Source organism: Delphinapterus leucas, chromosome 10, assembly GCF_059928025.1.
Source record: "Delphinapterus leucas isolate spDelLeu-1000000601 "Yukka" chromosome 10, BTC_Dleu_Yukka2, whole genome shotgun sequence".
Taxonomy (NCBI): domain Eukaryota; kingdom Metazoa; phylum Chordata; class Mammalia; order Artiodactyla; family Monodontidae; genus Delphinapterus; species Delphinapterus leucas.
The window spans coordinates 29,742,407-29,754,412 of NC_143138.1; the positions used below are offsets into that span (position 1 = coordinate 29,742,407).

General features: G+C 40.5%; 1 protein-coding gene across 1 annotated transcript in view; it reads left to right on the forward strand.

The window, feature by feature from the left end:
• The window catches only part of CYP39A1 (cytochrome P450 family 39 subfamily A member 1), a 74,098-nt gene that overhangs the window by 3,357 nt on the left and 58,735 nt on the right, over window positions 1-12,006 (forward strand). Inside the window, exons 2-5 of the mRNA XM_022582055.2 lie at window positions 2,529-2,664; window positions 5,896-6,070; window positions 7,573-7,722; window positions 8,971-9,064. Coding sequence (XP_022437763.1) covers window positions 2,529-2,664; window positions 5,896-6,070; window positions 7,573-7,722; window positions 8,971-9,064 — 555 coding nt within the window. The remainder of the gene's footprint in view (window positions 1-2,528; window positions 2,665-5,895; window positions 6,071-7,572; window positions 7,723-8,970; window positions 9,065-12,006) is intronic.

Here is a 12,006-nt window from a genome sequence, read left to right on the forward strand (position 1 = left end):
GTGCAAGTATATCTGTGGAGTAAATTATCACATTCAAAGTGTAAATGTATTTTTTAATTTAATTTTTATTTTATATTAGAGTATAGTTAATTTACAATGTTGTGTTAGTTTCAGGTGTACAGCAAAGTGATTCAGTTATACATATGCATATATCCATTCTTTTTCAGATTCTTTTCCCATGTGGGTTATTACAGATTATTGAGAATACATTTGTAACTTAGAGGGAAATGGGAAACTTTGTGAGTGTTTTGAGCAGAGGAGTGATGTGATGTGATTTAAATTTTAAAGGGTCATTTTGGGCACTCTGTTAAAAACAGGAACATAAAACTAAAAGAAAGAAGATAATTCGAAGGTTTGGGCAAGAATTCAAGCTTGAGATCTTGGTGGCTTGTACCATGGTGATAGCAGTGGAAGTCTGAGAAGTGGCTGGATCTGTTTTGAAGATGGAAGCAGTAGGATTTACTGGTGGATGGAATGTGGTGTGTGAAAGAATGAAAAGGAGCAGAGGTGGCTCCCAGAAGTTAGACTTGAGAAACTAGAACATGGACTCACTATCAAGTGAGATGATCAAGATTGCCTACAATGTGGCCCGAGTGCCTATATGTATTACCAAAAGCCACTTTCCTAATGGAAAGTTAAGAATTCTCATTTGAACAAACCTTCAACAATGAACACGACTCATCCTCTTCTAAGTATTGATTAATAAACAATACGAGGTAGGGAATATTGGCAAGCAATGTAGATGTCTGGATCACTAATGGAAGAAAATGAGACTTCACTATTTGGGGGAATCAATGATTACTGGGCCCACAGTTGCCTGATGGCATCCAATGCTGGGTCACGGGAGCTATCACGTGCCATTTCATGCAGATCTGGAATGACTGTAATATTGAAGTACTGATGAGTCTAAATGTTATTTCGAGAGATTTATAATAACTGTAATGGGATATAAAAGTACGGGTGGTTTTTCCAAAAATGTACATGTTGGATGTGGTCTGGGAAAGGAGGAAATGAGAATGAGACTTGGAAGGAGGAAGGTTGTTATACTCACAGGTCCAAGGCGGGGGTCATTGCACGTGATGCAGGGCCACAGGGGAGAGCACCCTGTCAGGAGGCAGAAGATGGGAGCAAGAGAAGGCCCTGGTCAGAGCTTTTATTGGGGTTTGCTCAGGAAAGGCAAGGCGAGGCAGGGTAAACAATTTAGGATTGACTAGTTTGAATCATTTCTGAGGGCTTTGGGCTATAAGGTTGGTCTCCGGGTGCCTGGTGCCTCGCCCTGAGATGATTTAGGGCAAGGATAATATTGGCTTGGCGTGTGAGAGCTAGATCAGGAGGTGGTTGGGGACACAGACTCAAGATGGGTTGGTTTCCCTATGAAAGGCATGCTCCTGGATGGCTGAGTCCTTTGCTGTCTCTAAAAACCGGCTAGCCCTGGGAGGGCTGTCTCTACCCAGTAGTGAGGCCACCAAAGCTGAGCATCAAGAATAAGAAAAGATAGCTAATATAATTGGCCCTATGACAGATGGATGCCAAAAGACACCAAATCTAAGAAAGTGCAACTGGAACAGTAGGTTCTTTTGAGGATAGAGTCGTGGGGAAGATTGTGGTGTACTGCCTCCATTCATAATTGAAGAAAATGTTATAATCAGAGGCCAGTGAAAATAATGATATATTTTTCTCCAAATAAAGTCATGGACTCCCTAAAACCAAATCAAACTCTGCACTGGAGGATGACTGTAGGTTCCTAGGAGCTATCTGATAGAAAAGGCAAAACTGATGGTGTACGAGAGAGAAGGCGTACACATGGAACAAAGAGAGAGTGTGGAACCCATAACACAAGTGAAGGAGGGTGGGCATTTCCCAGGGGCAGGACCCTCCACCTGTGTTAACTCAAGGGGAGGCATGGAGAATGGGTACAAATGGGTACAATTGTCTGCAAGCTCTGGTGGTGAGAAGCTGACAGTGCTCATTTTCCCAGTGAGTTACAAAGCAGGAACACCCTCTCAGAGTGGAGAGGGTTGGGCTAGGTGAACAGGTGGGTCATTTTGGAAAGGGAGAAAGTGAGCACATTACAGAAATTTGGGGATTGCGGGACATTGTTGAGTGACTACAGACTGAAGGTGAAATCAGTCAGCAGTTTATCTTTTTCTTGAACAAAGTTCAACCATAGGTTGTTTCTAACCCTCCTGATAATCTTGAAAACAGGGCTCAAATATCACAATGTTTGATATAATTTCCAATCATTATTTCTAATTATTATTTCCACTACCAGAAAGGAAGGTACAAGCAAATAATAGCACTATCAAAAGGAAGGTTAAATATTACAACAGAATAAATTAGGATTTTTATAATTTAGATTTTGCTCAAAATTTATAATTATTATATATAATCATAATAGTTTTTATCTTGACCGTGAATTCAGCATTGGGGTTCTTGAGGAACACTGTCTGAAGCATAACCCATGGTCCAGTAACTTATTTATTAGAAATGCTTACTAATATGGTCTGTATTTATGTGTTTTCTTTCAGTATGGACCGATATTTACAATCGTTGCTATGGGCACCCGAATGACCTTTGTTACTGAAGAAGAGGGAATTAATGTGTTTCTAAAATCCAAAGAAGTAAATTTTGAACTAGCAGTGCAAAATCCCGTCTATCGTACAGGTAAACAGTATTCTCAGATGGTTCATTTGAAATACAACATGGAATCCAAGAGCAGTTTTAGGTACCAATCACATCTTCACTCCTCTATCAAGAACGAGGCAGACCCATTATTTTGTTCTTTAGAGTAGGGATAGAAAAGAGTATGTGATGAATTTGGCCCATGTAGAACAAATTATTGGCAACCTGAAACATTTGGATCTCCATTAGATATGTGTAAGAGATGAGGTCACCTCACGGATGTTTACTTGGGAAAATAGTGGCACCTGCAGCCTGTTGCAGCTCCCAAACTGTCACTAACTCTGCTTTGCCGCTGTGTATACAATGTTCTACAGGCTGTAGCTCTTGGCTTTATCTCATGTTGCTACTCTGCTCCTTGAAAGTAGAACTGCACTGCTTAGTAAGCCCTTTACTATGGCATTTCCTGACATAGTCCACAGGGTTATTGAGGTAAGTGGGGCTCAGCTTCATATAATTGGTGCCCTTTCTTTCCCCATCCTCAAAGACTGCTGGACTGAATTTGTCAGCACGCTTCCAGTGTGACTGTCTGCCTTTCTTTCTTTCTTTTCTTTTTTTTTTTAAAATAAATTTATTTATTTTATTTGTTTTATTTTTGGCTGCATTGGGTCTTCGTTGCTGTGTGTGGGGTTTTCTCTAGCTGCGGCGAGTGGGGGCCACTCTTCGTTGCGGTGCACGGGCTTCTCATTGTGGTGGCTTCTCTTGTTGCAGAGCACGGGCTCTAGGCACACGGGCTCAGTAGTTGTGGCTCATGGGCTCTAGAGTGCAGGCCCAGTAGTTGTGGCGCATGGGCTTAGCTGCTCTGTGGCATGTGGGATCTTCCTGGACCAGAGCTCGAACCCGTGTCCCCTGCATTGGCAAGCAAACTCAACCACTGCGCCACCAGGCAAGCCCGTGTCTGCCTTTATTTCTTCCCAGGCTGCAGACATACATGCTGAGGCCATTTGTCCTCCCAAGAATGCAGAGCTGGTTCATTTTGTGCCTGGTTCTTTTCTCTGCCTTCACAATGTCTGTGCTTGCTTCTACCATCTTTTTTCTCCTTGCTTCCCTTTTTGCATCTTTCTTAGGTTCATTTTCATATAGCTTCTTCTTACGCGTTTCTTGCCATTAAGACAAAAAGTTTGTTTTCAAGGCTGTCAGTTGATCGGTAGCATGATGATTGTTTCTTGTTGCTTGCATGAAAAATCACAACATGCTGGTTCCATTTTTTTGACCCTTTAATGCTTCTTGATATTTAGACTATGGAATTCCAGATCAAAGAAATACAAATATTTTGAAGACTCTTGATCTGTAAATTCACATACTCCTTGATAAAAATATACCAACTTACTCACCTATCATAGGTGTATTGAAGTGATCACATTTTTTCACCTCTGCCTCCCCTGGGGACTTGCATGCTTAAATATTTCTATTTAACAGATGAAATATCTTAATATTTACTCTTGAGCCAGCTTCCCATTCCTTTCAGTTATTCCCCTACCACGGAGACAATGCATGCTCAGGAAGTCCACAAATTATTTTTCATTAACTTATACAAAATGTATCCTACATGTAATAGGATGATGAAATATAAAATTAAAAACTATTTTTTGGAAAACTTACTTTGAAGACAATAAAAGAGGATTAAAGAAAAATATAAAGGAATAGTGTAATGAGTTTAAAAATTCATACTCTTGGGGCTTCCCGGGCGGTGCAGTGGTTGAGAGTCCGCCTGCCGACGCAGGGGACACGGGCTCGTGCCCCGGTCCGGGAGGATCCCACATGCCGCGGAGCGGCTGCGCCCGTGAGCCATGGCCGCTGAGCCTGCGCGTCCGGAGCCTGTGCTCCGCAACAGGAGAGGCCACAACAGTGAGAGGCCCACATACCGCAAAAAAAAAAAAAAAGAAAATTCATACTCTTAGCACCCAACCAGACCAGGTGTGAGTATCATGAAAGGAGCGTGAACACTAAGATAAAGGAAACAGTGGGGCTAAAGCTATTGGGGTTAGGAAAGCCCTGCTGGTGGAGGTGATATTCAAGAAGACACTTGAAGGAGAGAAGAAGTTAGCAGAAGAAATGTATGGCTTGTAGGTGGGGGGGTGGGGGGATAGGGGTGGGAGGGTGAGATCGGCCAAGTAGAGAACATTCTGAGCAGATAGAAGAGCTCATGAAAATGCTGAGATGTATAAAAGAGTGTGTGTTTTCAATATACCTGGGATATATGTTTGGAGGGAGAAAGGGCTAGCAATGTGATTGTAGAGCTGGAAAGAGGGTAGAACGCCTTGTAAACTTTGTTAAGGATAGGAAGCCAATGAAAAGTTTTAAACATGGAAACAAAATCACTAGATGTGTGTTTCCCAGAGGCTTCCTTAATCACCCCCATACAAATCATCCCTTAAAGTGAATTACCCTACAGACTTTCACTATCTCACAGTCTATGTTGGATCTTCACCTACTTTATTTGCAGGAGGTGATTCTATGTACTAGGTAAATTTTGACTCTAGTCTCTGCTGATCAAGCAATAGAGAGGGAGGTCTATTGACTGTTTGCTTCAAGAAGTGGTTGCATAATTCAAAGAGTCATGTACCGCAATGTTCATTGCAGCTCTGTTTACAAGAGCCAGGACATGGAAGCAACCTAAGTGTCCATCGACAGATGAATGGATAAAGAAGATGTGGCACATATATACAATGGAATATTACTCAGCCATAAAAAGAAATGGAGTTATTTGTAGTGAGGTGGATGGACCTAGAGTCTGTCATACAGAGTGAAGTAAGTCAGAAAGAGAAACACAAATATAGTATGCTAACACATATATACGGAATCTATAAAAAAAATGGTTCTGAAGAACCTAGGGGCAGGACAGGGATAAAGATGTAGATGTAGAGAATGGACTTGAGGGTGCGGGGAGAGGGAAGGGTAAGCTGGGATGAAGTGAGAGAGTGGCAAGGACATATATACACTACCAAATGTAAAATAGATAGCTAGTGGGAAGCAGCTGCATAACACAGGGAGATCAGCTTGGTGCTTTGTGACCACCTAGAGGGGTGAGAGAGGGAGGGTGGGAGGGAGACACAAGAGATATGGGGTATGGAGATATATGTATATGTATAGCTGATTCAATTTATTATACAGCAGAAACTAACACAACATTGTAAAGCAATTATACTCCAATAAAGATGTTAAAAAAAAAAAGAAATGGTTGCTTCTTTTGAAAAGTGTTTTCTCTGTTTATAGCATCAATCCCAAAGAATATCTTTTTAAAACTGCATGAGAAACTTTATGTCATGGTGAAAGGGAAAATGGGGACTTTCAACCTATATCGATTCACTGGACAACTGACTGAAGAATTACATGAACAGCTGGAGAATTTAGGCCCTCATGGGACCATGGACCTGAACAACTTAGTGAGGTAAATAGATGCCTTATTATTTAATTTTGTTTTTTATTTTTTCGGAATAAAAAAAATTAGAAGCCTATACATTGGACTTCACAAATTTTCTGGTGGATTAATGAAGTCTATCTAGCTAGGCAATTAAAAGATGCTATTAATCTTTTAAATTCTGATTAATGGGCAGTTTTCAGTTAGCATTTCAATTTGAAGGTAAGCAAACAGGCCAATAGTATCATTTTAACACGTTTTAATAATAATTTCTTTCATTCCTTATAATTTTGTACGCGCTACATGGATTTTCCTCATATAATTGTCATGCATCCAATTTTGATAAAACATTCAGTGCAATTTGTGATCATTAGAAGAAGAGGACATTGAGAGGAGAGGGAAGAGGATAGAATCAGAAAGTAGATGACAAGGGTCCAGGAGATGTCTGTGAGACTTGACAAGGTGGCTGAGGGAAAGCCACCACGAGCCTCAGGACTGAGCCCAGGTCCTCTGAGAGGGGAGGTACTGAGAGGCAAGCGAGACAGGAGAGGACAGTGGGGGGAACCACGTAGCACTCAGCCATGTTCTGGAGCTTTCTGGCAAATGTAAGGGCTTAGCAGGGAGCTGTGAGAAGAATGCGCAGGGCGATTTGGTAAATCAAAGTTACCCATGAGGCACTTTTCCATCTCAGTGGGATGCTGGAGGCATGACCAACCATCCAGACTCAGAAATACAGCAACATCGAATAGTTTGTTAGGGTTCCAGAAAGAGAGAGCGGAAAAGTGAAAACAAAACCAAGCAACCAATCAACCAAACTTTTAACACGCCCAATATCTACAACAAAACAAAGCAAATTCTTGAATGACTTTGAAACTTGGAGGGAAAGGAGATCCTGAGAAATTTCTGTGAGGAAATGATGGTGAATAAAAATGGAATAAACAGCACTTAGTGTTAGTAACCTGGGGCATATTAACAGTCTCTGATATTCCCTTATTTAAGTACCCCGCGGAAATAATTTTATTCACCTGAGGGAAAGCTTGCTGATGATAGATACTATATTTCAGCCGTTCGGTATAGTTCAAAGTTATAGGATCCTGGGAGATACTAGGAATTTGGTGACTAATATTGCCCTTGATTCTTCATTTGGTTATTTTTGGCTGCTGTCTAAAGGTACGAAATGTATCTCAGTTATCGTTATTATTTGCTAAATAAATGCTCGTTGAAATCATATTGAATCGAGCTCTTTCTGTGTGTCATCTCACATTTGTCAGGACCTAACAATACTTGCTTAGAAAGCATTTGAAAATCTTCAGATAAATAAGACCACAATTTCAGTTACCCCTAAGTTATCTTGAGCACAGAAAGCAAATATTAAAACCTCTTAAGAATGACTTCCCCCCCCACAAAAAAAATATATCACATATGATTGTCTACCCCTAATATATAGCTATTCAATAATGCCTTCTTTTGTAACCTATGCTTTTCTTCTGTGGTCATTGGTTCTGACGTTTTATGTGTTTCTATCTTTGTAGGCATTTCCTTTACCCGGTCACAGTGAACGTGCTCTTTAAAAAAGGTCTGTTTCCCACAAATGAGAGGAAAATCAGGGAGTTCCATCAGCACTTTCAAGCTTATGATGAAGGTTTCGAATATGGGTCCCAGTTGCCAGAATGTCTCCTCAGGTAGAGAGTTGTTTCCTATGTTAATTCCCCGATCAAGCTCTTCTCAGCTATTCATACATTTCTCTCCTTTCTTTGTTCTAAGTAGCTATAACAGCAGTTTAAGTGGAAGAGACAGAAGCTATTTCTTATGACCAGTTTGTGTGTGTGTGTGTGTGTGTGTGTGTGTGTGTGTGTGTGTGTGAATTGAGGGAGGAACTGAAGAGAGATGGATGATTTCCTCTTATTCTCATTTTGAGGAACAAAAACAAGAAGGAGAGGGGAGAATATGAGAATGAAGTGAAGAATCTATTTTGAGGCCTTTTATGCCATTTACAACTTCTTATTATCACAGTCATTGCTACATCATCAAGTGTGACCCGTGTCAGAATCCAAAGTCCTTATTCTCCCTGAGGCAGAAGTAGGTGTGGTCAAATGTATTTCTCACAGTTGGCTCAGATAAGTTTATAAAACGGTTTGATTGCAAAGTAACACATGATATTTTAGTTTCTTGGCAGTTGGTCTGAAATGATGACTGGTCGGAAAAGATTAAAGAGCTTTTAGTCAGTTTGCTTTGCCTCACTTAACCCAGCAACGGGTCCCTGGGCTAGATTTTGATCCTGCTGTGACTGACAACAGCCAGAGCAAACTTAGACCAAGCAAATCATGAGCCCTGTTTTCTCTCTTTTTTTGTTTTTAATAAATTTATTTATTTATCTTTGGCTGTGTTGGGTCGTCGTTGCTGTGCACGGGCTTTCTCTAGTTGCAGTGAGCAGGGGCTACTCTTTGTTGGGGTGTGTGGGCTTATTGCAGTGGATTCTCTTGTTGCAGAGCATGGGCTGTAGGCACATGGGCTTCAGTAGTTGTGGCACGTGGGCTCAGTAGTTGTGGCGCACGGGCTTAGTTGCTCCGAGGCATGTGGGATCTTCCCGGACCAGAGCTCGAACCCATGTCCCCTGCATTGACAGGTGGATCCTTAACCGCTGCGCCACCAGGGAAGTCCCCAAGCCATGTTTTCTTGTTTAGTGCCGGCCCTTTAGGAATGCAAATGTTTATTTGCAAAGGATACTAAAATGTGGCTGCCTTGCCCCCTCAATTTTCCTTGTGGATTAATAAGTCTGAAGGTAGATTTCTCATGAAGTTCCAGCTGAAAATGAAGAAGACATTTGGAGAAATAATTAAGATTCCATAGACATAGTCCCTTTTCTGCTGTGACTTGTTACTCCTAGAGTGCTTTCAAATTAATTTATCCACATATTTTTTCTCACCTAGAAACTGGTCAAAATCCAAAAAGTGGCTTCTAGCACTTTTTGAGAAAAACATTCCAGATATAAAAACATGCAAATCTGCAAAAGATAATTCCCCGGTAAGTATTCCTTAGCTTTTTTTGCTAAAATACCTGAGATGAAAACAGTCATAAACTACGATTGTTAAAAAAATATTTTTGCTAAAAATCATGAGATGTGTTACATAGATACCATTTTTGTGCCAACCACTGTGTTGGATGTTTACATACGTTATTTTATTATTGCATCCTCACAGCAGTGAGGGAGATATTAACCCTATTTTACATAAGAAAAAACTGAGGCTACAGACAACAAAATAACACAACAGCCTGAGGGTTTTTTTAATATTTATCGATTATACAGTTGGTTGTGTCAACAGTCACAGGTGGGAGTTATGGCAAATTAGGCAAAGATAAGAAAGCTCCACAAAGTTGACTTTTTTCTTGAGGCCACCACGGCTAATTGTTTCTTTCTTCAAATGCAACCAGGTAGTGTGGTATAATTTAAAAAGCAACGCACTGGGAGTCACTGTCCTAAGTGTCCTAGATCTGTGGTTCTCTACACGTGGTCCTTAGACCAATGGTACCAACGTCGCCTGGGAAACCAGGGCAAAACGCTAGGAGCCCAGCCATCTGGGGTTTTATACACCTTCCAGATGGTTCTGTTGCTTGCTAATGAATGGTTCTCAGCCGTGGCCGCTCATTAGAATCTCTGAAAGCTTTTGAAAACTACCTGATTCTCCAGACTCACCGTCTGGAGATTCCTTTTGGCCTGGACTGCCTGGGCTCAAATCCAGTCACCATTGTGTGACCTTGGGCGTGGTACCTAACCTCTTGGCCTCAGTTTTGTGACCTTGGGCATGGTACCTAACCTCTTGGCCTCAGTTTTGTTAACAAATAGTTAATATTTGTAAAGCACTTGAAACATAGTAAAGACTGTGTGAGAGTTTATCATTGTTATCATGGAAGAAATCATTTCATATCTTTTAGCATTGAAAGATGATATCAGACATTTTTGTTTGTTTGCGTTTAGTTATGATAGCAAGTGTTATCACAAACAACTCTGCTTAACACTGGAGAGGAAGATCACCTTAGAAAAAAAGGAATGTGCGAATGTTTGGGGATCTCCCTCTGGAATAAAGGGAATAGAGAGCTAGACTGGAATGCCCTTCACTGACAAACTATGTTTCAGCTAAAGAATCTATTTTATAAATGGATCCAGACAAACACATTTTTGTTTGCATTATTTTCCAGGATTTAGAGGTAAAGCCATGTGTGTATAAAAGCTGTACCCAAATAGATCTGTAATCTATGAGCCTAGAAAACAGGGGTTTTAATGCCCCAGTTAAAACTCCCCACTGACAATACTTCTAGAATAGCATTTATTTTTCTTACTCTGAAGAAATGAGGCACTTTAATCATAGGTACTCGAACTCCCGCTTTGAATAAAGACAAATTTTGACCTCTGCTGACGCTAATTCAATGTTTATGACCGGGATAGAATTCAGTTTGAACACTCATGAGCTGCGTAACTTCATTTTTTAAAAACTGTTTTGTTTCTGTTTTCCTGCAGCAGTGTTCACACAGAGTTTACGTTTTTATACCCACAATTTTTTAAAAAATGCAGGCTAAGAAGAAAATAAAAGATTCTGTTGTCTTTTACTGCATAAGTCGATTTCAATGTCCTAGTTAAGCAAAGGACTGGAAGAAGTTTTTTGTTTTTTTGTTTTTTAAATATTATACACACATTTTATCACATCATAACTTTATCACGTTTCAACATGAGTGATTTCTCCCATGTTATTCTAGATATAAATTAAACTAGTATTTTCATTTACAATTAAGACTGCACCACAGAATAGCATACCAAAAGAATGAAATACATCTATAGGATTTTTCATGAAATATAAACTTTGTACCATAACAACTTGCATTGTAAGTCTGATAGAGACCAGGAGTAAATGAAAATTGTACTTAAATGTTTTTCAAATCTGGTAATCCATTATTACAGAAACAGTAACAATAAGACATCACTAACACTCATGGGGTACTTACTCTGTGCCAGGTGTAGTGTTAACACATTTCACAAATTCACTGCTCATTTCTTTTTCGCAACAACTTTAGTACCTGGGAAACTGGGGATTACTAAAACCAGAAAGCCAGGGATCAGAGTGGTTAATCACTTTTGAAACACTACGTGCCTCTGTAAGTAACAGCAACAGCCTCTCGTCATGTATTTTCTTTGAGAGTGATGTAATAGGTATTTTCTGTGTTGTAGGATCTGAAGAAAAACCACTGCGTTCTGGTGCAGCGCAGCTCTCTGAGTCCCTAACCCGTGAGAGTTAAGGACTGTGTCTCTAAGGGGCAGCATAACCTAGTAGCTAAGATTGTGGGCACTGGAGCCAGGGCCAGCCTCGCAGGATTCGAATCCCAGCTCAACCATTGACAAGCTGTATGTCACTAGCAAAGTTCCCTAACCTAATCGTGCTTCCATTTCCTCAAATGTAAAATGGTGACAATAACAGATCTACTCCTTGGAGCTGGGGTGAGGAACGAACGCTTAAATACTTGTGAAGCCCTTAAACAGTACTTGCCTTCCAGAGCAGTGACTAGACTTTAGCTACCATTATTTCTATTACCTAACTTGAATTAGTTAAGATTCGAAGTGCACAAGTAACTTAATGAAAATGGTATAATGTCTGAATTTGTTCCTCGTGATGGGGATGACCGTTGGCAAAGGCAAATCTGGGAAGCCTTCCAAGGAAGGAAATGCTTTCATGGAATTTGTGTGATCACTTGAGAGCAGCCATACTAGGTGACCTTGGAGAGGCCCTGATCTGACCTGGTACCGTCCATGTCAAACGTCAGTTCTCTGCATGGTTTTAGAGTATTGCAATATTTATCATATACTGGTTTGGCAATTCCCTTACCCATGATATGTAGGCTGAGAATTTGCATGGCACATGGGGGTAGGGTTTTCTCCGGAATGCTCCAGAGATCTGTGTCTGTGTTGTTTGCATTTT